This window comes from Lycium barbarum, chromosome 5 (genome assembly GCF_019175385.1).
Source record: "Lycium barbarum isolate Lr01 chromosome 5, ASM1917538v2, whole genome shotgun sequence".
Classification (NCBI taxonomy): domain Eukaryota; kingdom Viridiplantae; phylum Streptophyta; class Magnoliopsida; order Solanales; family Solanaceae; genus Lycium; species Lycium barbarum.
Genome location: NC_083341.1, coordinates 4,210,173 through 4,235,930, shown reverse-complemented (window position 1 = coordinate 4,235,930; position 25,758 = coordinate 4,210,173). Strand labels below are relative to the sequence as shown.

Below are 25,758 nucleotides of genomic sequence, written 5' to 3'. Positions count from 1 at the left end.
ATCATTATCCTTAGGTCGAAATGGATCTTTATTTATGTCAAGCGATCTCACAACCATCGGGGTACTCAACGGATGTGATTTATCCATGTAAAAGCGCTTTAAAACTTTTTCAGTGTATGTTGATTGATGGACAAATATTCCATTTGTCAAATGCTCAATTTGTAGGCCAAGACAAAATTTTGTCTTACCTAGATCTTTCATTTCAAATTCTTTCTTCAAACACTCTATAGCTTTTGAAAGCTCTTTAGGAGTGCCAATGATGTTCAAGTCATCAACATACACAGCTATTATGACAAATTCAGACCCATATCTTCTTATAAAAACACAAGGACAAATAGGATCATTTTTATATCCTTCCTTTAGCAAATATTCACTAAGACGATTGTACCACATCCGCCCTGATTGTTTCAATCCATATAAAGATTTCTGAAGTTTTATTGAACAGGTTTCCTGCGAACTTTTGTATGCTTCGGGCACTTTGAATCCTTCAGGGATTTTCATAAGAATTTCTTGGTCCAATGAGCCATATAAATAGGCTGTGATAACATCCATCAGTTGCATATCAAGCTTTTCACGAACTGCCAGATTTATTAGATACCTAAAGGTAATTGCATCCACCACAGGAGAATATGTCTCCACATAATCAATGCCAGGCCTTTGCGAAAATCCTTGTGCCACAAGTCGTGCTTTATATCTTACGACTTCACCTTTCTCATTTCGTTTTCGCACAAACACCCATTTGTACTCCACTGGCTTGACATCTTCAGGTGTTCGGACTATTGGTCCGAAAACTTCACGTTTTTCAAGTGAAGTCAATTCTTCTTGAATTGCGTCCTTCCATTTTGGCCAATCATTTCTCTGTCTACATTCATCAACAGATTTTGGCTCAAGATCCTCATCTTGTTGCATTATCTCAACAGCAACATTATATGCAAAAGTATTGTCGACCACAATATCATTTCGGTTCCACCTTTTCCCCGCCGAAACATAACTTATCGAGATCTCTTCACTATCATTATTTTGAAGTATCTGGACCTTCTCTGTGGGCTTATCATTTATTATGTCTCGGGCCTCTTCTTGAGCAATTTCCCTCACAGGATGATCATCTTGATCATTTATTTCTTTTCTTTTTCGAGGATTTTTATCCTTGGAACCGATTGGTCTACCACGTTTCAGATGTGGCCTGGAATCATTTGCATTAACCGTTTGTCCTACCGGGACATCAACTCGAACTGGAGTATTTGCAGCTAGAATATGAGATTTAGTAACTCTTGGAAGATTAGTAAATGCATCTGGCAGTTGATTTGCGACATTTTGCAAATAAATCATCTTTTGAACCTCTTGCTCACATTGATTTGTTCGAGGATCTAAATGAGATAGTGATAATGCATTCCAATCTATCTCCTTTTCCAACTGCTTATGTTCTCCCCCTAATGTTGGGTATACTGATTCATCAAAATGACAATCGGCAAATCTTGCTGTAAATAAATCTCCAGTCATCGGTTCTAAATATTTTAAAATTGAAGGAGATTCATACCCAATATATATCCCCAACCTTCTTTGGGGACCCATCTTTGTGCGTTGTGGTGGAGCAATTGGAACATATACCGCACATCCAAAAATTCGAAGATGGGAAATATTTGGCTCTTGACCAAAAGCCAATTGTAATGGGGAGAATTCATGATAACTGGTTGTCCTTATACGCACAAGTGCTGCTGCATGCAAAATAGCATGTCCCCATACCGAAACAGGAAGTTTTGTCCTCATTAGCAATGGTCTATCTATCAATTGTAGGCGTTTAATCATTGATTCTGCCAGACCATTTTGAGTATGAACATGAGCAACCGAATGTTCAACTGTTATTCCCGTGACCGTACAATAATCATTAAAGGCCTGAGATGTAAACTCACCAGCATTATCAAGACGAATTTTCTTTATCGCATTATCTGGAAATTGTGCTCTTAACCTTATTATTTGAGCCAACAATCTCGCAAAAGCCATATTGCGAGTTGATAATAAGCACACATGTGACCATCTTGTAGATGCATCAATCAAGACCATATAATATTTAAATGGTCCACATGAAGGGTGAATTGGCCCACATATATCACCTTGTATACGTTCCAGAAATGCGGGGGATTCAATCCCAACCTTAGTTGCTGATGGTTTAATAATCAATTTTCCTTGAGAACAAGCAGCACAAGAGAATTCCTTAAATTGAAGAATCTTTTGGTTCTTCAAAGTATGCCCATGTGAATTCTTAATTATTTTGCGCATCATACTAGAACCGGGATGGCCCAACCGGTCATGCCAAATGATAAAATCATTAGAATCATTAAACCTTTTATTTACTACAACATGTGTTTCAACCGCACCAATACTTGTATGGTACAACCCGGAAGAAAGTGCGGGTAATTTTTCATGCACAAACTTTTCCCCAGCTTTCATTGTAATAATATAAAGGCACTCAACTTTTCCTTCATTGGCAGTCTCAATGTGATAACCATTTTGACGAATAACCTTGAAACTTAATAAGTTTCTTCGAGACTTGCTGCAATATAGTGCATCACTAATGGCCAATATTGTTCCTCCAGGTAGTAATAAGGTCGCTTTTCCAGAGCCCTCAATTAATTTTGTACTACCAGATATTGTATTAACACAAGCCCTTTTCATAACCAAATGAGAGAAATATTTCTTTTCTCTTAATATAGTGTGAGTTGTAGCACTATCCAAAAGGCACATATCTCTATTACTCATCTTGGATCCAATTAAAGACTGGGGAATTTTATTTATCTTCATAAAAACAAAAATACATCGTAAGAAATACGGAAACTAACAATATAAAACTTAATTACTAATCCAGAAGATAAAACAACATAGAGAATTTAAGTACTTCTCGAAAATAAAACAACATAAAGACAACTTAAAACACATAAATAAAAATAATAACATAACACATTCCCCAGTGAAACGATCAAATCTCAATTTCGATCTCCAAAGAAGTCTTCAACTTCCAAATGAGTAATATCATCAAGCCCATCAAAATCATCATCTTTCAAAGCCAAATTAGCTTCAACATTATCATCATATTTTCGTGAAGGCCCTGCCTCATCGTTATTTTTAAAAGTCATGTGTGACTCCACCCGGGCATTAGCAGAAGAGGCACCACCTCTATTTGCCTTTCTTTTGAAGGAATTTTGATAAAGCCTGACAAAATGTTCAGGCGCCCGGCATTCATTTTTCCAGTGACCTTTCAAACCACAACGATGACAGTTGTTCCTTGAAGGATTGCCTTGATAACCCATATTGTTCTCCCTTTTATGGTGACCACCACCACGACGATTATTATATCGTCCCTTGCCCCTGCCACGCCCACGCTCATTATTATGGCCTCGATTATTTTGTCTTCTTTCAGTTGGGCCATGTGTTGCTACCACATTCGCTTCCGGGAATGGAGCAGTTCCAGTGGGACGGGCTTCATGATTTTTCAATAAAAGGGTATTGTGCTGCTCAGCCACAAGCATGCTTTTTAAAACCCCTTTTACGGTACTGTTGTTGTAATACCAAATTGGAGGCATGAAAAGTCGTAAGAGTCTTTTCCAACATATCCTCGTCAGTTATATTATCCCCACATAATTTCAGTTGGGAAGTAATTCTATAGACAACAGAGTTATAATCACATACAGTTTTAAAATCTTGTAACCGTAAGTGAATCCACTCATAACGAGCCCTGGGCAATACCGTTACCTTAATGTGGTCATACCTTTCCTTCAAACCAGTCCACAATTCAAGTGGATCTTTCACTGTCAGGTATTCAACCTTTAATCCTTCATCCAGATGATGACGAAGGAAAATCATTGCCTTCGCTTTGTCCTGACTTGATGTTGTATTATCCTGAGTAATAGTGGCACCAAGACCTTTGGCGTCTAGGTGAATTTCAGCATCAAGTACCCATGATAGGTAATTCTTTCCCGAGATATCAAGTGCCACAAACTCAAGCTTTGACAAATTCGACATGATGATCAAAACTATCATAAAAATATTTGAGTTAGAAATAATAAATATAACATAATCTCAAAATAGTATTTTTATTTCCACGAACCAATAACCCTTTTTCTTCCACAAGCAGTATGCACAACCAAAAGTAAAAATTACTCGTACGGTTAATATATCATGTGTGTTTTAATCCTCATAATCATTTTGCAATGTCTGCTGAAAAACATTGAAGCTTAGATATTCTCGATGCACAAACATCTTCTGTCCTATCTAAATAAATTAGGTGGGCTAAGTTTAGACGGGCTAATCCTTTCATTCGATTTTTTTTTTTGTATATCGAAATGACTTCTTACTGCTCATTATTTGTCATGTGATATATGTAAAGCTAGTTATGTCCCCTGATGTCATCTTATAGTGATGTTGCAATTATCAGTTTTAAAATTGACATGGTGAAGTGCTGACCAGCCCGTGCTATGATATGTTGTCCATTCTGCATTCTCTATTAGTTTTTGTCTACTTTAACATTTCTTCTTGGCGTGGTTTATCTATATCATCGAGTACGGCTGTTGTTTTTAAATGTTCTCGTCACTGTTAATTTGTCCATATCCTCATACTTAAAGATCATGTCCCCTTCAATATTTTCCTGTTTCATTTTTTTTCTTCTCCAATGGTCTAGTAAGAACATATGATAAAAACATCAAAGAGAAGCAAAGTTTTGAAATTGCTTTGATCCTAGTATCTTGGTATGAGTGATTGCATCTTGCCAATTTTTTGTGTAGGTATGTATCCTGGTGATTAAGACAGTGATCAAACTCTAGTTAACTTTTATAGTTCTTAATCTTGCCTTTTGGCTTTCCTTCTAAAGCACATTTGTAGATTTCTTAACAAACGAATAGTATTGTCATCTTTTAATCAATTAAATGCAAAATTTATAGCATAACCTCTCTGTATAGGAAATAAAGGTGAGAGATTCTTGCACAATTAACATAACATGGTGGTAAAAAATATCTCTTTTGAAGTTTCAAGATTCAGCGTGTTATCCTTTTTAGCTTAATATTAATCTCAGTGTATGTGTCACAGAAAGATCACAAGCCACAAACCAAATGTAAGTATGTTTAAAACAAATAAATCCGCCACTAAGTATTTATCGAATCTTAACAGATAAATAAGACTTCACCTGAAAGAAAGCCGAACTCGAACTAACGATGCAAATAGAATTAGAGAACTTCGTGCTGATAACGTGTTGTAAATTAAGCTAAAAGAGTAACAATAGTAAAGGATGAAAACAATAGAAATAGAGGGACAAGAGAGGAGAGATTTCTTATTCATCCAAAGATGTGTTCAAGTACATCCCATATGAAAACTTATGCCTCTATTTATAGTGCTACATATGCATTCAATATATGAGAAAATGGAAGAACCATTAAGATGGTGGAAGATAATGGAAGAACCATTAAGATGGTGGAAGATCCATTAAAATGGTGGAAGATAATGGAAGAGGCATTATATTTGTGTAGTGGACATCCATACTCTATATTTACTATATTTCATAACATACAATATAATTTTTTTTATGTTTTTATTTGAGTTTGTTTGTGACGGCGGTGTTAGAACATCTTGCATGCATCTCCACCATCCATAAATACTTATGTAGTGTTTTAAGAAATGTTCCAAGTTAATATAATATTTTTTCGAATTCTCACAACCTAGTAATTTTTAACTTTTTACCACTAAGTAGAATGTCAAAATCAGTTTCATACATTTTGAATAGTTTAAATCTATATATAATATAAAGCTAGGCATAGATGAGGTGATGTGGCACCTCTCTATGGCCTCCATTCCTATTTATCTATTTTCTCAATTTTTTGAATTATTTCCTTATTTTATGTTACAATAATCTTCAGAATACTAGGAGCACTTAATTTTTCTCTTTCTTCATTATTACTTCTATTTAATTTTTAAGAAACCTTTTGCCTTCTTTGTCTTCAGTTTTTTTTTTCAAACCTTTGTTACAGTTTGATTTTTCCCCCTTATTTAAAGGTTTAGAAGATCTGCAAGCAAATAAACAAATACACCTTATTTAACATCATTACTTAATGTTATCATTTATGTGGTAATTTACACCCACGTTCTATGTAGTCATTTACACCCACGTTCCTTCTTTATCAAAACTTTCCTCCATTCCTGATGAATCTATTTCTTCTTCTTTTTAGGCCCACGTTCCTCTACACTCATTAAGTCCCATTACATTGATCATTGATAACGTAAATATAATTACAGCTAGCGTTAGACCTATAAATATTATTTCAGTAGCATTTGGGTCAAGCACACATCCTCTTCCACTTCAAAATCAGCTTTGTTGTAAATATAAGATTTTTGGCTCACCTCTTTCTTTTGTGGTCTTCACTCTTCCCTTCAAAGGATTAGCAAGAAGAAAAGAAAAGAATCTCATGCAACGAATTCGCCGCTGTTTCCCGTAAGCCCATCTTCGTTACGTCAACATTAATTGTTCAAGGTTTAGAAAGAAAGTTGGTGATGAGTTTGATAGGACAACGAAAGAGAGTGTGTAAGATTTCATGGACGTTTTTTTATTTTATGTTCTTGTACTAAAGAATGTGCAATAAAGCTAAAGAAGGATCTAATAAGTAGTGCTATTGTCCTTCTTTTTATTGGACTCCTTTACATTGTACTAACTACTCTCTTGATGAATTCATAAAATGATTATGGAAGTATTGGGATGGTAAAAATACAAGAGAAAAGAGGAAGAATTGTAGGGATTTTGCATAACATTTGGAATAAAATGAGGATTTTACGGATCAATTTGCATCATTTACGTCCATTTGTAGCCAAAACTTGTGCCCTTTGTGCATTCCCTCAATTTGGAGAATTTATCAAGTACTACTCCATATTACTTTCCTTATTTGGTTGCTTTTTATTTTGCCCTTTTATTCTTACATTAAGAAAATCTTTTGAAGATAATTATATTCTAATTTACGGCATATATCGAATATATATGTATTAAACAATAAAATTATATATGTACCACAATATATTTCCTACATATATATAAGAAGTAATTTAGCCTAAAATAAAATATTTCGTGAAGTTTAATATATTTGAATGATGAAACTAGAGGAAAATATTTTTGAATTTTCTTTTAGGATTTTTGTTTTATGATGTAAAAGAAAAAAAAAATAGTGTGTTTTTATAAGATTATGTTATGATTTGATTTGCTCTGTTTTTCAAATATAAGTTTTATGAAATTTTTCTGATTTGAAATTATAAACTTGAAATTTTGAATTATTTGTTTTAAGTTAATTTTAAGATACTTTAGTTGTTGCAAAGATTCACATTTTGATTATTTAAATGTTCAATAAGAAAAAAAATATTCTATAACTTAGGTACGAGTCTTTTATAACCGCGCGAAGCGCGGACCAATTTACTAGTTTATTTTAAAGTAAAAAATAACTTGGTACACGTTCTTGATATAAATATATCATGACATGTTAAAAATTGTAAGTTGTTCCCCGAACAACCGACCTGATACAATATAAATAAGAAGCCTATTAGTTTTAAGGATAAAAGTGAGTCAGAAAGGTGATGGTAGAAGTATTTTTAGCAAAATAGGCGAATGAAAGGGTGTATTTAGACCTTTTGAAATAGTTTAGGTGTATTTTTGACACTTTACCCTTTACTTTATCACCATTATCACATTTCCCGCCATTAATAAACTAGGTCTTATCAAAATTTCAACTTCACTATTCAAAACCCCAAAATTTTACAAAAAGTAACAACAATGACGAGCCAATCTGATAATGCTATCGCATTTTCAGCAGCTGAGGTTTGTTTACTTCTTAATCTTCTTTTAAATTTACCCACTGTGAAAAATAAATTTCACTTTCGAGTTCTTGAATTTGTCATTTCGATTTTTATGTTTTTAAGTGATGTTCATATGCCTAGATTCAACATATAAGCAGTGGGTGTATTTTTCTTACTTGAATTTTGTATATTGTGTGTATATATACATACACACACACACACACACACACACACTTTGGTTTGAATTTCTGGATCTACCTTTCTTTCAAGTGCAAATTAACTTGGAAATTTTCATTTGATTTTGGGTGTGTTTGGTTTCCACGGAAAATGTATTCTTGGATTTTTTTTTTTTTGAACAAGGGTTGTGGTGGGATGGATCATGTATAGGGTACTTCCACGGTTAACTAGAGTTCTCGGGTTCGAGTTTTGGGTATGAAAAAAATTCTGTTAGGAAGCGCTTTCTCCTTAAATGTGCCTTAAGCGGCGGGAATTCGGATTAGTTGGGCCATAATGCGGGTACCGGACAGCGGATGGGAAACAAAAAAAAAATGGGTTCTTTTTTTCTTTGCTTGTTTTTCTGGTGTTTGGTAAGTAAGCAGAACATATTATCCTAAAAACATTTTATATAATCTAGGCAAAGACTATAATGGTGGGGTGGAGGGCAGGAATGTGGGGGTGGTGTGGATGCGGGATATTAGGGCGGGGGGGGGGGTGGAGGTAGGGTGTGCTAGAGGGTGGGGACGAGACAATTATTGTGATATGACATTTATGAAACTTGTTTTCCTTATTTCCATTAGAAAAGTCATTTTCCTCATTTTTAATGAACTTGTTTTTCATAGAGAAAATGTTTTCCAAAATTTTGGACCAACTAAACATGGGAAAATAGGAAATCCTCTATCCTGAACACACCCGTTGTGTTGTTTCACGTTCTTAAATGATCTCGGATCGGTGATATTTAACTTATTGTTTTTCAATTATGCAGTTGGAGTTTCTAGCGGAAGATGAAATGGTTGAAATCGTGCCAAACATGAGAATGGAACCTCTCAATCTTATATCTGTATTATTCTACTCCGTTAGTGACTAAATTCATTCATATATTCTCTCTGGTATTTGTGCTGATTTTGAATTTTGGGTTTAAATATACTAATTGGCAGGGAGATTTTGGACCTTTCCGTCCACAAATAGCTGCACAGGTGCCTCTCTGGTTAGCAGTGGCTTTGAAGAAAAGAGGGAAATGCACTATCAGACCTCCTGAATGGATGTCCGTTGGTAAGCTTTCTGTTGTGTAGCTTTGCTAATCTATGCTCCCAAATAATAGTATATTTAAGTTTTGATTCGGATTTGTTTGCTGTGGAGAAACTGTTAAGGGTTCTATTTTACTAATTTAGAATTAGGTGCTGAAATTTCTCAGAGTTGTTGCTAGCTCGATTTGTATGTCTGTATAAGGATAAGTGTGAAATCTAGAGAACCCCTAAGACAAAGTTCAGTATTGGAATAGATGGGGGCCAAAATAGAGCGGAATGATAAAGAGGATTCACATAACCGACCCTAACTAGTGAGGGATATTACTAGTTGTTGTATATTTGCTCTTAGTTCGACATTGGGCTGATTCCAGTTTGCTTACATTTCCAGAAATTAGCTCTTTATTTGAAGCAGAACATGTACTTGTCCAGCATCAGCAATTCTCAAGTCTAATACATACCTTTTTGTGGTTTGATTTTTTTTTTTTTTTGTATTATCAGTTTGTAAAGGAGATTGTAGTATTGCTATTGTTTGAGGATGCCACTCTTCAACTATTGCTATTGTTTGAGGATGCCACTCTTCAACCAAGAATAACTTCTCGAAACCTCTAGCTAAGCAACTTTTGATTAATCAGAGGCGATTCTTTAGTTCTTTCCGAAATATAAGAATAAGCTCTCTGGAACTCTGTTACCCCCTAGTCCTTACAATATCTGATGTTAGAAAAGTGATATTTTGGTCTATTTCACCTTTGCTTGTTATTTCTGCAATTTGCTGGAATATTCAACTGAAAACTACTCCTATATCTGAAAACTCCAGAACAGTTATATGAAGTGTTCCTATTAATACTGGACTTTGAGCACAAGCATGGACATAAGCAAGAAATTGCTTGAATTTAGTTGGTGCTTGATTAAAAAAGTGGCCATTAGTATTGGAGAATAAGACATATACATCCACCTTGTATCGTAATTGCTTATTGACTTCATTGTTCTCATGTTTATTCTGTCCAATCTCATCTTCATGCTCTGCAATTCATCTTAGTTCTCTTTCTTTTTTCACGTCATAAGCCACAACCCATAGAAATGGAAGGTGGATTTTGAAGATTTAACAGAACTCCTTTATATAGTAGTGTCTATTTGTCCATACTCGAGTATGTCTTTGCAAAAATCTGCTCTTTATATAGAAAATCGCTACTTATCCTCAAAATTGACTGTTACTGGGAGACCAGTTTTAAAAAAGCAGCATTAACATTAGAATTAAGCAACAATTGAAAAGTTTCTGGGCCAAATTGAGTACTCACAGTTATTATGAAATAGAATGCCTAGAAACAATAAGGTTGCCCTCTGCAAATCATCTCAATACCAATAGAAATTTCATATTTGCTGCTCTGTCATATATACATGCAGATTGTACTTGTTGGTTTTCTTACTAATCTCTGCTTTGTCGACTAGAAAAGTTAACCCAAGTTCTGGAAGCTGAAAGAGACACTGAAAAGTTCCAACTATTACCATTTCATTATGTTGAAATCTCGAGGCTTCTTTTTGATCAGTAAGTAGTTTCTTACTTTTTATCAACTTTTATCATGTTGGCCTACTGATGACAATATTCAATGATTTAGTGCCCGCGAAGATATTCCTGACATCTATATGGTGAGCTCAGTTATTTACTCAATTCTATTGGCTCTAAATGTCTAGTAATTCAGCCAGAACTCTGAATTAAACATGTTCAATAGGTGAGGTCTCTTATTGAAGATATTAAGGATGTGCGGTTTCACAAAATTGGAACTGGTTTGGAGATAATTTCTAAGGAGGTCACATATGCGTTGAGGGTATACTTATTCACCTCTTTTAAAAATGTTTTTTCCCCATTCGGATGCATGTGTCATTTTAATTATCAATATCTTAGTCATGTTATAAAAATGAAAACCAAAGTAACATTGATAAGGGGAGTCTGTGGGGGTGTGTTAAAGAAGAAAGGGAGGTGTTATACTGATTTAGTTACATTAGTTCGCATCTTTTTAAATATGGACGCACAATTGCCATCCATTCTAAAGGATTTACTCAATAATTCAGCTGATGCTCCAAATTCAGTGGATGATGGGGTGTACTTATTGAGAAAATCAATTCTGTTTGATCTAATACATGTAGTACATTGTACAAAGAAGGAACTAAGCCTGGTTTATGTATTATAAAATTGTTATCCCCTGCATATCTAGGGCTATGTAGCATTTAGAGGAAAGGAACAAATATTTCCTCTCAGAAAATGCTCAGTTCTTGCACCCAAGGGTTGGCTTAGTGGTCAATGAAGTGGGAGGAGCACCATGAGGTCTCAGGTTCAAATTCCGGCAGAAACAAAAACGTTAGGTGATTTCTTCCCATTTGTCTAAGCCTTGGTGGACATAATTACCCGGTACCTATTGATGGTAGAAGCAGGTATCCGGTGGAATTAGTTGAGGTGCGTGCAAGCTGGCTCGCACACCGTGTTTTAAAAAAAGAACAAAAAAAGCTCAGTTCTTGTCCTGTGATAACCTTGGGCCAAAACGAGAATGGCCAAAGGAAATAGAAGCCTGACTATTGATTTTAAAGTTGATCTACCAAACTCCATGATTAGAGCAAAGAAACACCTGTATTGTTTGTCCTAGCTTTCATAAGATAACGAAGTGAACCTTTTCATTTGAGACAACATTTGGTGATTGAGTGGAGAGGGACAGACATACAGTAATTTCTTTGGGCCGGGGGTGTGTTTGCGGGATTTTCTTTAGTGGAATTGCTTTTTTCTATCTTGAGGAAGAACTTGTGACCCTTTGTAAAATCTAATATATTAACATGAAACTTCACAGCTTAAAAATCTCTCAGCAATGGAGGCAAATATAGTACGTCCATTTGTTACCAAAGCTTTGCTGACATTTCATAAGTTAAATACTTCAGAAGCAATACCAGAATCTGGTAGTGTTCCAAACAGACAGCGTCAAGCAGTGGATCCGAGGGATAAAGTAAGTTCTCAAGACTTTTTCTACCTTTCTCTAATAAGCATGTGTACGCATATATTCGTCTGTGTACTTTTCATCATGATTGAGAATTGTTGGATAACTGATACCACTTAACTATGTTCTCCCTTATGAGGCCGTTCACACTTGTAATACTCAGTGATTGAGTTTTATCATTTTGCTAGTAACAACATATCCTTTACTACGCATTCAGTTTTAACGATATTTCCTTTTTTGACATCCAGCGTGTACTGAAAGGTCGATGAAACTATTCTGTCTTCATTGCCGCATCTTGACCCCTCCAAAGAGACATGAATTGAGCGTCCTGCTAACAAGGGAAGTACTATTATCATGCAAGTCCGTCTTGTATTTGTATCATACTTGTAACTGGTTCTTTTTATCCTCCTTTTGATCAGCGATGAATGACTGAAAAATCTCCCTTCTGTAAAATTTAAAAATTTAATTCTGATTCTGTGTCTTGATATTCAATTATCAGAAGGGTGCACAGGGATCTGTGATGCATAATTGTAACTTCTGACTGGTTTCTTAGCATAATTAACTTGCTGTTTTTTTTTTCCCAATTACATAGGGGGTAGGGGAAGGGGAAATGGGGAAGGGAATTACGGCGTGGGGATTCGAATTCTCACCAACAAGGTGAAAGTTCAGGTAGCCAACCAATTGAGCACTAGATCCCTACACAATTGAGTAGCTGTATGTTGCCTTCTGCAGTTATTTTTGAATCCCATCTGTTAAATGATTATGGATTTAAAACCTTTCTGTTGGTTGGATGCAAATAGGGAAAAAACACGTCCGTGAATCTACTAAACAATAGCAAAGCTTTGGCTTATAAAGTTTTGCTGGTCGGCTGAGCAAAAGGCAAACGGTGTATGGAGAAATGTTGTTTTGCTTACTTACCAAACACTAGAAAATAAATAAGAAAACCACTTACTTTTTGAGAAATATTTTCCATGAAAATATATTCATTCATACCAAATATACCCTAACTCTTTATACCAGTCAAATAACCGAATAACCAACCAAAAGAGTGAACCGGGGAAAAAAAATCTTTGGTTTGAATTGAACTGCTCATTTATGTGCTGTCTATTTTTCTTGCAATCCTACATTGACTATGTTTTTTTTTTTTAATCGAGGGTCTATTGGAAACAACCTCTCTACCCTTACAAAGGTAGAGGTAAGGTCTGTGTACATTATGCCCTCTCCAGACCCCACTTGTGGGATTACACTGGGTATGTTGTTGAATCGAACTGCTCATTTGCATATATGAAAACTAGAAATCAAACCAAGTAACCAATCGTATACCTCTAAATTATGACAGAATAGAGTTTTGGTGATTTATGGGCTAGTGTTGATTTACACTATTATATGAAATGACACGAGTTGAGTTTAAATAAATGAATGAGTATTCATATAGTCAATCCTAACTCGTTTGGGACTGAGACATAATAATAGTAATTGTATTATTATGTAAAAATAGAAAACTGATCATGTCCCCATTCCTTTCCTCGACTTTCTTACTCTATAGAGCATACTTAAATTTAAGGTTCTAATTTCATCGAAAGTACTTCACTTAATCTTCACCCCTCCATTTATTCATGGCTAATCCCCAGTCCAAAAAATAGTTATAAAGTAGACCAAATAAAAAAAGAGACTTTTCTTACAGTACAGAAACTGGACATTGTGTGTTTATCCTTATACTCCATAGCCACATTTTTTGGATATTTTTCAATAGTTTTGCGCAAATTATGTTGCCCTTTAACCTTTGTTGCCATACAAATATTTATGTGCCTCACACTTACTAACAAGAACTCTTTTCTCTTCTATCCATTAGTTCAACATCGTAATTTAAGCAAAACCATACAAATAAATCTGACCCTCAATCTATTCACTCCTATAAATAATCTTACTTCTCATCTTCCTTAGTCAATAACACAAAAAAATTAAAAAAATAAAATGGAGGTGTCTAATAAGAAAATAACATCTCCATTATTTACCTTCTTGTTTATTTCAGCTATCTTTATTCAATGTTTTACTTTTGTTTCCTCCATAGGTGTTAACTATGGCACCCTTGGCAACAACCTACCCCCACCATCCCAAGTTGCTCAATTCCTCAAGGACAAAACCTTAATCGACAAAATCAAAATTTTCGATTTGAATCCAGACATCCTACGTGCATTTGCCAATACAGGAATCTCAGTTACTGTCACTGTCCCAAATGGCGAAATTTCCAAATTATTGGACATTGGTTACGCTAAGAGTTACGTGGAAGCAAATATCAAGCCATTTTATCCACAAACCAAAATTGATGTTATTGCTATAGGAAATGAAATTCTTCACTGGGAAACACCTGAAGTACAAAATAAATTAGTCCCAGCAATGAGGACATTTTATCAAGCTTTAACTCAATCTGGTATTAACACAATTAAAGTGTCAACACCACATTCTTTAGGAATTTTACTTAGCTCAAATCCACCAAGTATGGCTAGATTTAGACCAGGTTGGGATGTTGGTATTTTACAACCAATGTTACAATTTTTACGCGAAACGAAAGGACCTTTTATGGTGAATCCATATCCATATTTTGGTTACAACCCACAACAAGTTGATTTCCTTTTGTTCAAACAAAATCCAGGTGTTTTTGACAAGTTTAGTAAGAAAATGTACACAAACATGTTTGATATGTTGTTGGATGCTGTATATATGTCAATGAAGAGACTTGGTTATGATGACGTAGAAATAATTGCTGCTGAAACAGGATGGCCTTCATTAGGGGAAAGTTTTGAACCACAATGTACTGTTGAAAATGCAGCTTCATATAATGGTGGATTATTAAGGAAATATGTTACTGGGGCAGGAACACCATTGATGCCACATAGGAAAATTGAGACATATATTTTTGATTTGTTTAATGAGAATAGTAAAACAGGTTCTAATGCTGAGAGGAATTTTGGATTATTTAGGCCTGATTTTACTCCAGTTTATAATATTGGAATCATGAAAGGACAACCATTGCTGCCAATGCCAGTGCAGCCAAAGGTAATTTAACATATTCTTGACATATCTTTCTTTATCACTTTTCTTTTTTCAACATATATAATAGGCTAAATCTTAGTAGATTGTGATAGCAAGATCACTATGTCACTTACAATACCTTGGTGAGTATTTTTCTCATCAATGAAAATTAAAGTTACACATAGAATTAGTCAAGTGCATGCAATTCATATGTGTCTGCATGCTTTTCAATTTTTTTTTTTTTCAACCCACATAACCTAACTCACACCACATTAGAAGGATAACAATGGTTTTTCACCTTCCTGTTTTAATGACTCGAACTCCCAAACCTCTTCGTTGGAAGTGAAGGCATCACACCAATTGAGTCATATCCTTTTGTTCTTTTAATATTATTTCCTCAATTAGAGTTTACAAGCAGGATCGTGAAACCTTCTTCCAAAAAAAAAAAAAAATTGAACTCGCCATGAGTGTGGATATTGTAGCAAAGATAATTATCATTTTATCAGGTTACCAATAGAGTTATACCCTTTAGTTTGTTTAATATTCTTTCCTAAATTAGAGTTTATAAGCATGATTTTGAAACCTTCTCTGGAAAAAAAAAAAAAAACTTGAATGGGCCATGAGTGTGGATATTGTAGCAAGTTAATTAATCATTTTACCAGGTTATCCATTAAAGTTTATGATAGAGATTCTTATATACCTTATACTAAATAATAAAATGCTTGTAGAAATATCATTTTTACGTTGTCAGTGCATAAAACTCAAACTCAATATATATTTATTAATAAGTTTTGTATCTTTGATGTATACAGCCTCTTCCACAACCAGCATTGCCACAACCACAACAACCAAGAGCCCCGAGAAACCGCGCAAAGCCAGGCCCAATACTACCAACCCAACCAGGCCCAAAACTTCCAGCCCAACCCCTTCCAAAGCCTGCAGCACCAATGGGCAAGAAATTTTGCATGCCAAAACCACAGGCAACAGATGCACAATTGCAAGCCAGTTTAGATTGGGCTTGCACTAATCAAGGTGTGGATTGTGGCCCAGTTCAAGCTGGAGGTCCATGTTTTAACCCAAACACTGTTAGGTCTCATGCAGCCTTTGTTATGAATTCTTACTATCAAATTAAGGGCAGAAATGACGTCAACTGTGATTTTTCTGGTTCTGCTGTCATTGTCTTTGCCGATCCAAGTAAGTACTTTGAACATTTTTTAGTTTAATTTATAATTTTTTTTTATACTGTCTTTACTTAGAGTTTAACATCATACTGACAGTATATGGTTGTCGAAAAGATAACCACAAAATAGTTGTCCATACTAAGCGAGATTGTGACTTATAATACAGGCAAACAACTTGCTATAACAAATTAAATTATATTGCTATAACAAATTAAATTATATCGATAGTGTAAAATTTTTTCGAACTATAAGTATATACTATAAGTTAATCACTAACAGGGGCCGCTCCATAAGATGGGGGGCCTAAAGTCAACTTTAACGGGAGGTCTTATTTTTTTCTGCTCAGTTTTTATTTTTTTTATTTTTTTATTTTTAAAATTAACCTATAAATCTATTGTAGGTAAAAAAATAGGCCCCATCCTCCCTTAATTAGAGTTCTTGGGTTCGAGCCTCAAAACAAAAAAAAATTGCTAGGGAGTGCTTCCCTCTTTTAACCAGCCTTGCGTGTCTCGAAATCAAATTAATCGAAAAATTCACTATAGGTATCGAACACCGGATGAAAAAAATGAGGGGGGGGGGGGGTCCAAAATTTTGGGGCCTAAGGCCCCCGCTTTAGTGGCTTGGCCCTCTGGCCGGCCCTAATCACTAACAATATAAAGTGTTTAACAACCTGTTATAGTATGAGAGTTATCTTATTTTCTAGATTACTGATTCCACTTGTTATTATTGGCTATTACATATAATTATCATTGAGGTTATCTAATTAATGGTGTTGAAGTTATATTTGTACTGTCATTTACAAAAAAACTAAAATGTTAATTATATGTAGTTGATAACAAGAAAAATTAGTAATTCATCTGAAAAATAAGATAAGTAACGTGTCACGACGTATTATACAATTTGCATCCAACATTTTTACCTTAAAACATTGTTGAAACTTTTTATTGAAGATTTACTGATGGTTGCCTTTTGTTTGTGATTTTGTAGGTTATGGTACATGCAAGTACCTAGCTTGAGTTTTATGGCCAAGAATGGAAGATTTTGCAGCTACTCCAACATTGGAAGGATTAGTTTTGACATCAAAATTTTGTTTTTCAAATATGTACTTTGATTTGACAAACTAATCTAATTATGTTGATGTGTAGTATGTATTTATGGTTTGTACATGAAAAATGCAACTTACTCATTTGTTCTCCCTTCTATTTTTTTTATTTGGTAAATTAGCTTACTATATTCGATTACATTAAACAATGCTACTACTAATGAATGAATTAAACATTTTTTCTTTAACTACAATTTATTTAATACTCCCGTGAAATGCATGAAACATACTAAAAATGATCAAATTATCCAGATGTCATCTTTCAATTAGCTATTATAAAATCAATTTATACTAGAAAGGCAAACCCGAAATAAAATCACAAGCCTATAATAGAAATTGTTGATATTATTATTGTCTTGTTAAGTTGTTTCAAGTGAATTACATAAAAAGTTTAATAAATCTTAAAATGAGTAAAAAAAAAAAAGAAAAAAAAAGGTGGGCAAGTTTACTTCTTTTAAAATTCCTCCTACCCTGAATTAGTTGGAGCTTGAAAGTTATTACCGTACCAGAGCTCAATTTAATTTCTTCTGAAAAAAATCAACTTTCATCACATTTTAATGAGACCCTCCTGACAATCTTCTCTATGTGTTTTATACGCTTTATAAAAAAGTAAAAGGTTGAGCTTCTTAATACTCGTAATTAAACGAGAGAAACATACCATTGGTATTATATGTTAACTATATAGGGTTAAAAGTTTTTTTGTGCTGAGAAATTCGAACTCTTTAGAAAAGTAAGGTCTTAATTTTTTGGGGAAAAGGAAAATAGGGTGCTAGTGTTGGGGAAGGGAAGAAACATAAAGGGTGGGAAGGAAGAAAAGTAGGGTGGATGAATGTAAAATATGAAAATATTAAATAATACTCCCTCCGGTTCAATATAAGTGTCCATTTAGCTTTTTTTTTTTCCCTTCAAAATAAGTGTTCATTGCATAAACAAGAATGAATTAACTTTATTTTTTCAGATTTGCCCCCATTTACTCAAGCCAATAAATAAGCAAGAGTCTTGTTAATTAAGAGTAGTTTAATCAAATTACCTATTTTCTCCTATGAGTTAGTATTTTCGTAAGAAGTGTGAAAAAAACTAATTGGACACTTATTTTAAACCAAGAGAGTAGCATTTAACACTAGACGGAGCGTGTATTTTTTTTTTAAAATAAGCTACCACCACATGGGTGGATATATTTTATTAATAATAGCCAAATATCCATAACACAAGCAAGCAAAAAAATAGCTGGACGGACAGATCTACAAAGCCCAAGAAAAAGCAACACCACCCAAAATTCAACCAACAGATATCAACTCCATTGCTTCTTAGCTCAGGTATTTCCTTTGCTGCTCTTTGTTCCACAGAGCTTTCTTCCTCCATTGCTTTCCACAAAATTGAAATCTTTGTATGTGACTCTTGAATCTCTTTACCATTTTCAGTTTCAAGCCCCAATCTCATTATCAGTATTTATTGTAAATGGCTTTACCTATAATCGATTTGAGTTCACCAACAATATAAATGATTACCCAGATTTCTAAATCCTCTATATAGCTGGGTCTTGTATGTTTTGTGTAAGTAGCATTTGAATCTTTGATTGACGCCAATTATATGTCCCTCGATGCTCTCACCAGAGACTTGGCTAACAAACCATCAGGAGTATGCCTCCAGATTCAAAATGAACTAAATATCACAAAACTCACATTTCGAAGCTGTATAGACTCTCTAGAATGAAGAGTATATAGATAATCAACTTATCAATCCCTCATTATGGATGTGCAATTCTGAATGTTTCTCTGGTATTGATATCTCTTCAATAGAATGAGCCAAGCTAATACCACACATTGCCGAAATGTCAATACCTGAGTTACAATATTAGTCATGCACTCCTTAGAAGCCTCAAGTCCTTGCATTCCTTATCCTTAAGTTAGGAATTTGTTGTTTATCCAAGTTGAGAATTTTCCTCCCTGCACTAGGCAATTCAGAAAAAGAATAGAACTTTAAGGTACCTGCAAAATAAAAAACAATGTTAGTTAAAAAATCTGCAAGGGAGTTGCCTTCCCTGTACACATGTTGGATCTCCACATTCCAGTGCTCCTTCATTCTCCTTATTCTTTCAACATGTGGTATTATACACCAAGGTGCCACCCACACCCCTTCCACAACATTTTTAAGCAACAAAGAATCAGTCTCCAGAATTAACGGATGTAAATTCTTATCAATGCAGTACTTCATCCCCTCCAACATTGCTCTTGCTTCAGCTACAACATTTGTGGTCTCTCCAATTTCCCCACTTTGAGCATAAATAAGATCCCCTTGCCAGTTTCTAACACAAAATCCGTAGGAGCTAGCACCAGGGTTACCTCTTGATGCTCCATCAGTGTTACACTTAAACCATCCATTAAGAGGTAACTTCCAATACACCACCTTGGTTATAATCCTGGGATGATAGTTTTCTAAAAATGCTACTAGCTCTGGCCATAAAAAAGGAACATTTCTTAACCATGGATATCTCATCTTCGTAAGATAAAATAAATGCAAATTCACTTCATGCACCACCCTTCTAAAGCTGATCCTACCTCCATGCTTAATGATATTTCTCCTCTTCCACAGTTCCCATGTAATCATGGCAGGCACTGCTTGTAGAATAGGCTTTAATTTTTCCCCACAATCTGCCTTCCACCAGTATCTGAATACTTGGTGAATATGAATCATATTCTTCTGAATTCCTGCTGCATGCATGAAAACATTCCATACTCCTTCTGCAAAACTGCTACTCAGAAAAAGATGTTGCATTGTTTCTACATGAGGTGTTTAGCAACAATAACATCTAGAGACAATAGGGATCCTTATCCTTCTCAGGTTATCATCAGTAGGAATTATGTGCTTCCACAACCTCCAGATAAAAAATGACATCTTAAAAGGAACTCCCTTACTCCACAGACACTTATATTCTTCATGTTCTTCCCCTCTATGCCTCATCATGTCCCAAGCACTGTTTACTGTAAATTTTCCTGTACTAGTTGGCATCCACCATGGTCTGTCCCATGTACCCTGTAGCTGTTCTATATGAATATCCTCCTTAATATGCTCCACAATAGCATTTGGGAAGGATTGCTGTAAAAGCTGGTCCTTCCACTTTCCCTCTTCTACTAGCTCTGCAACATCTACCAGATTCTCATTGATATAAAAATCAGATGGAACCACATGATATAAAGCTCCCAATTTAGTCCAATTTTCATACCACACATTAGTGGTTCCTTCTTTTATTTCCCACCAAATTTGATGTTCCACATCTTCTCTAGCTTCTAACATTTTTTTCCAAACTTGGGTTCCTCCTTTCCACTGGATCAGATTAGGCATCACCTTCTTACAATACTTATTCCACATATAATTAGCCCATAGAGAGTTTGTAGTTCTGAACCTCCACCAAAGCTTTGCAAATAAGGCATTGGATATATCAAATAAAGATTTAAAGCCCAATCTACCTTCTTGAGTTGGGAGGCATACCTCCTTCTAGGCTATCCAATGTCTGTTTCTACCTTCAGACTTGTTGCTCCAAAAATATCTGGCAAAGATCTTATGGAGCTCATTTATGACACATTTAGGAGGTACCAGAACTGATAATAGGTGAACTGGCATGGTCTGCAGTACACTTTTTATCAAAACTGCCTTACCTCCAAAAGAAAGTAGCTTACCTTTCCATGAATGTAGTCTTCCTTTAACTTTCTTAATTAGATCTGAGTAGTACTCCTTTCTTTTCCTAGCATGAAAAACAGGACATCCAAGGTAAGTTAACGGAAATTGACCCTTTGAGAAACCAGTAATATCTCCCACAATCTGGATGATGTCATTGCCCACTTTAGTATACATGTAATATGAACTCTTATCTTTATTTATAATCTGTCCAGAAGATCTCTCATAATCCCTCAACACTGTCATAACTCTCTTTAACGATTCTGGGTGTGCTGATGCAAGTATGATTGTATCATCAGCATATGCCAAATGGTTGAGTGGATTAGACCATTTTGTCATGCCATAACCAATGTAATCATGATCATCGAATAAGGAATTCAGAGCTCTAGATAGCACCTCCGCTGCAAGTAGGAATAAAGTAGGTGATAAAGGATCTCCCTGCTTGACCCCTCTAGAAGACTTAAAAAATCCTGATGCCTGCCCATTTAGTAGTATAGAGTACCAATTATTAGAGATTAACCCCCAAATGAGATTAATGAAGTGCTCTGCAAACCCCATTCTTCTTAGTACATGTAGTAGGAATTTCCAGGAAACTCTATCATATGCCTTGGCCATATCTAGTTTTATAACCACGTTAGCAGGTTTCCCCCTAATTCTGATATCTGACACAATCTCTTGAGTAAGCAGAATGTTAAAGATGCTCCTTCCTTTCACAAACCCGGACTGATTTGAAGATATCAAAGATGGAATCAACTTTTCCATTCTTCCATGCACAACCCTTGATATCACCTTATTAATAAAATTGGATAAACTGATAGGTCTCATATCAGAAAATGATTGAACAGGATGTTTTTTAGGAATAAGCACTAGGTTGGTATGAGTGATAGATTTAGGAAGTTCAGTTCCATAAAAAAAAGATAATATCACAGCATATACATCATTTCCAATAATTTCCCAGCACTGTTGATAAAACAATCCTGTAAAACCATCAGGTCCACTAGCACTATCCCCACTAAAAGCAAAAACAGCCTGTTTGACTTCATCCAGAGATGGATATGAGCATAAATCCATGTTCTTTTCATGAGAGATCATGGAGGGGACATGTTTGAGCATTTCAAAATTTGTTGTGTCCCCTTCCTGAGTGAATTGCTTCTGAAAAAACCTGATAGCTTCCTCTGATATTTGCTCCATTGAATCCAGCCACGTTCCACTTCCATCATTTATTCCTTTTATCTGTAAGTTCCTCCTCTTTCCATTAACATAGTTATGAAAAAAAGCGGTATTCCTGTCTCCTTCAGTGTACCATGAAAAGCCCGCCTTCTGTTTCCAGTATTGCTCCTCTATATTTAGATACTTCTTCATTTCTGCTTGAGCCTTCTGAAGCACAATTCTGTTCACAATACTAGGATCTTCTTCAAATAAAGCTTCGTTTACCTTTACTATCTCTTCTCTTATTGCTAGTTGCTGGAAAATGTCCCCAAAAGTTTCCCTGCTCCATTTTGATAACACCCCTTTAAGCTTTTTCAACTTCAGCTTAAAATTCAAATATGGGGAGCCATCAACATCAGTGCTCCAATTCTGAGTAATTAGCTCCTTAAAAGACTCATGTTTAGTCCAAAAATTCAGAAACCTAAAAGGTTTCCTGTTAACAATATTTTCATCTCCACATGACAACAACAAAGGTGTGTGATCTGATCCTGTTTTGGAAAAATGTTCCACCTCTATGTTTGAGAACATATTTTGGAATTGTTGATTCACCACCACTCTATCAAGTCTCTTAAATATACAATCTTCAGCTGCCCTTCCATTCCACCATGTAAAAGGACTCCCCTTGAAACCCATATCAAACAATTCACAAGAGTTTATACAAAAGGCAAAGTCTTCACACTCATTCAAAGTAACTGGTAAACCACCCAGCTTTTCTGCTTCGGATAAAATAACATTAAAATCACCTCCTACCACCCAAGGCTGCTCCATAGAGCTTGCTAAATGATACAAGTTATCCCACAACTCTTGTCTTTCACCTGCATCACACTTGGCATAGACAAAAGTAGTAATAATGTCTGTACCAATGTCATGATGGCGTAATTTGAGGGTTATTTGCTGATCTGTGTTCATCATAATTTCCCATTGAACTGCAGCATCTATGAAAACCCATATCTTCCCGTTAGAATTGGCTATAACATCTTCCATCCCCAACCTTCTGCTATACTTCTGAATATGCCTACAGTTCTGAAATGGTTCCATCAAAGCAACAATGAAGCATTTATATTGTCTTTGCAACATGACTAATCTTTGAAAAGCCTTTTGTGTATTTACTGATCTAATATTCCATATTAAAGCCTTAATCATCATTTATGTTTTGTGCCTGCACCCTTCCTTGTTGATATCCTCTTGGATTGTACAATTTCTTGACTCTTTGCCTTTTTACCACTTTTAGCTAGCTTTTTTGGTGATAAATCTGCTGTTGTAGCTACTTTTTGGGCACTACTGTTATTATGTTCATTCTCTTTGTCCTCCTCTGGTGGTGGTATATCCTCTGTTGCCCTTTGAATTTCATCATTTGAAACTTTGTGGGTCACTATATCATGTAACTTAGTATTTGGGGATGTTTTCTCTTCAGTAGCTGACTTTCTTGTATTCCCTATATCTGCAGTTGCCTTGGAAATTGGATTTGCTCTTGTCCTGACAATATCTTCAATGTCAGTACCCTTATAATTTGGAGGCACCTGTGAAGCAATCTTATCTACCTTAATCAGTACTGGATTATCAGCTTGCACTTCTCCATCCTCAACAAAGATCTGATCATCCGGAGGTTTGTGTTTATCATTCTTTACCTCCCCGTCTTGTGTGATTAATTTTTCCTGAAGCGTAGCACCATCTGACATCAATGAACCTTCATTATTCCCCCCATAGTGTGTCTTAGTAGAATCGTACGAGTTATCTACTAAGTTCACTATAGAGTCTTGTGAAGATACCTCTTCCTCAGATCCTTCCATGCCTTCTATTCTATCTTCCCAATTATCATTTGATTCATTCTCATTTAACTTACTAGATTGTTCATCAATAGATTTCTGTTTCTCCTCTACAGATTGCACCAGATGGTCTTCATCAAAATTTTGTTTTGATTTCTTATTCTTCTTAGTACTCTCTCCCTCGTAATCTGCCCCCCATTCTTTGGAGCTATGTTGATCACTGATATAGACACTTGAGCTGTTATTATTAGTCTCTTTCTCACTATTCTTTGCTGGTGACATATATTTGTGTTGTGCAATTGCACGATCATCCTTGTTTTCTCCAATGTATTGTACAGTCTCTACTTTGTTCTCCTTGATTACTTTATTGTCACCATTTTCCTCCACTTCTACCATGACTTCACCTTGGTTCTTGCTTTGTACATCTTTCATATTGAACTTTGTTGGCTTGCTAGTATTCTCAACCTGCTGCACTTCCTCATTTTGCACCTTTTGTACTCCAGTCTTTTCCTTGTTACCTTCTATGCATTGTTCTGCCCCTGTTTGAGTCTCCTTAATTGTTTCATTATCCCCAGATTCTTCCACTTCAGAAAGGATTTCATATTGGTTTTTAGTTTGTACAACTTTGCTATTGACCTCTACTTCCTTGTTAGCTTTTCCAGCCAGTTGAGCATTGTCCTTTCGCCCCTTTTGTGATCCATTATCTTGCCCTATTGTGACTGCTCTGTTATCTTTCTTCGGATTCCATAATCCTGGGTTTCCAATCCATCTTCCACTTGTTAACATTCTAGCTGATGATTTTAAAGGATTGTTGTATCCTTTATTCCTGTTACCTATACCTTTTTCTCTTTCTTTGTCTTCAGATTTTCCTTGCTTCTGCTTCTCAGCATTAATTTCCTTCTTATTTTTCACTCTTTCTTCATGTTTTTGTTCTTGAGACGGATCTCCCACTGTGGTAATCTGATCTTCTGTCTGCACATCTTTCTCTTCTTCCCTATAAGCTAGTTCGGGATGAATAATCCTACAGTCATCTTCATTATGGCCCTGCAGTCTACACTCCTTGCAGTACTTTGGTAAATAGTCATAATGTATCGTCACATTTACAGTCCTGATACTCAAAGTTTGTTCATCCTCAATGTCCATCCTTACATCCTTTGGTAGATCTGATAACAAATTTACTAAAACTTTAACCCTAGCACAACTAGGTCTAGTTTTATTGATTGTGGCCAAATCTAAATGTAAAGGTTTGCCCACTGCTGAAGCAAGTGTAAACAATGCTTCTTTTACAAAGTAAGTAGGCAGTAAATTGGGGAAAGAAATCCATGCCATTGCTTTAGGAGTCTCCTCATCAATCTTAAACTTGGAATCATATATGAGAGGCCTCATCTGATAGGAATACCCCTCCTTATCTGTCAAATAATATGCTGGTTTAGATGTTAGATTGATAAAATCTTCATTCAGACTCAATCTAATCAGCACATGTCTCTTTCTAAAGAAACCAATGGTGCATTCTCCTTTAATTCCACACTGACTTGGGATCATTTTGCGTACTTGGTCCATATCCGGCCACCCATATGAAAATTTACCCACAACTGCAAGCTGCAAGTTCTCAATAGCCTCCATTCTTGCCACTTCAGTCGCAGTCCACTTCACATATGGTTTTCCTTGTAACATAGTAATTTTTTTATTGGAATTGGAGCTATTGAAGGTGTTTGATTTTTCATGTTCATTGTTGCAGGTTTCAAAAGTGATGCA

At 35.4% G+C, this 25,758-nt stretch overlaps 3 protein-coding genes across 3 annotated transcripts; 2 read left to right on the top strand and 1 right to left on the bottom strand.

Annotated features, from left to right (window-relative positions):
• Positions 1-2,981: 2,981 nt before the first annotated feature.
• On the bottom strand, positions 2,982-4,017 carry LOC132642134 (uncharacterized). The gene is made up of 2 exons (XM_060359399.1): positions 3,764-4,017; positions 2,982-3,549 (listed from the first exon to the last, which is right to left on the bottom strand). The coding sequence occupies exons 1-2, from the start codon at positions 4,015-4,017 to the stop codon at positions 2,982-2,984; spliced, it is 822 nt and encodes a 273-aa protein (XP_060215382.1).
• Positions 4,018-7,663: 3,646 nt separating this feature from the next.
• Positions 7,664-12,571, top strand: LOC132640207 (DNA replication complex GINS protein PSF2). The gene is made up of 8 exons (XM_060356698.1): positions 7,664-7,837; positions 8,798-8,872; positions 8,970-9,084; positions 10,506-10,602; positions 10,673-10,703; positions 10,787-10,882; positions 11,894-12,046; positions 12,286-12,571. Exons 1-8 carry the CDS (start codon positions 7,793-7,795, stop codon positions 12,304-12,306), a joined length of 633 nt encoding a protein of 210 aa, XP_060212681.1. The 5' UTR covers positions 7,664-7,792; the 3' UTR covers positions 12,307-12,571.
• A 1,407-nt stretch (positions 12,572-13,978) lies between these two features.
• Positions 13,979-17,451, top strand: LOC132640206 (glucan endo-1,3-beta-glucosidase-like). The gene is made up of 3 exons (XM_060356697.1): positions 13,979-15,094; positions 15,883-16,264; positions 17,239-17,451. Exons 1-3 carry the CDS (start codon positions 14,012-14,014, stop codon positions 17,265-17,267), a joined length of 1,494 nt encoding a protein of 497 aa, XP_060212680.1. The 5' UTR covers positions 13,979-14,011; the 3' UTR covers positions 17,268-17,451.
• Positions 17,452-25,758: the final 8,307 nt, after the last annotated feature.

Coding starts and splice junctions, on each gene's coding strand:
- LOC132642134 (XM_060359399.1), bottom strand. CDS start 4,017: ATGTCGAATTTGTCAAAGCTTGAGTTTGTGGCACTTGATATCTCGGGA. Junction 3,550..3,763: donor TGGACTGGTTTGAAGGAAAG/GTATGACCACAT, acceptor TTACAACAACAG/TACCGTAAAAGGGGTTTTAA.
- LOC132640207 (XM_060356698.1), top strand. CDS start 7,793: ATGACGAGCCAATCTGATAATGCTATCGCATTTTCAGCAGCTGAG. Junction 8,873..8,969: donor AACCTCTCAATCTTATATCT/GTATTATTCTAC, acceptor ACTAATTGGCAG/GGAGATTTTGGACCTTTCCG. Junction 9,085..10,505: donor TCCTGAATGGATGTCCGTTG/GTAAGCTTTCTG, acceptor TTTGTCGACTAG/AAAAGTTAACCCAAGTTCTG.
- LOC132640206 (XM_060356697.1), top strand. CDS start 14,012: ATGGAGGTGTCTAATAAGAAAATAACATCTCCATTATTTACCTTCTTG. Junction 15,095..15,882: donor CAATGCCAGTGCAGCCAAAG/GTAATTTAACAT, acceptor TGATGTATACAG/CCTCTTCCACAACCAGCATT. Junction 16,265..17,238: donor CATTGTCTTTGCCGATCCAA/GTAAGTACTTTG, acceptor GTGATTTTGTAG/GTTATGGTACATGCAAGTAC.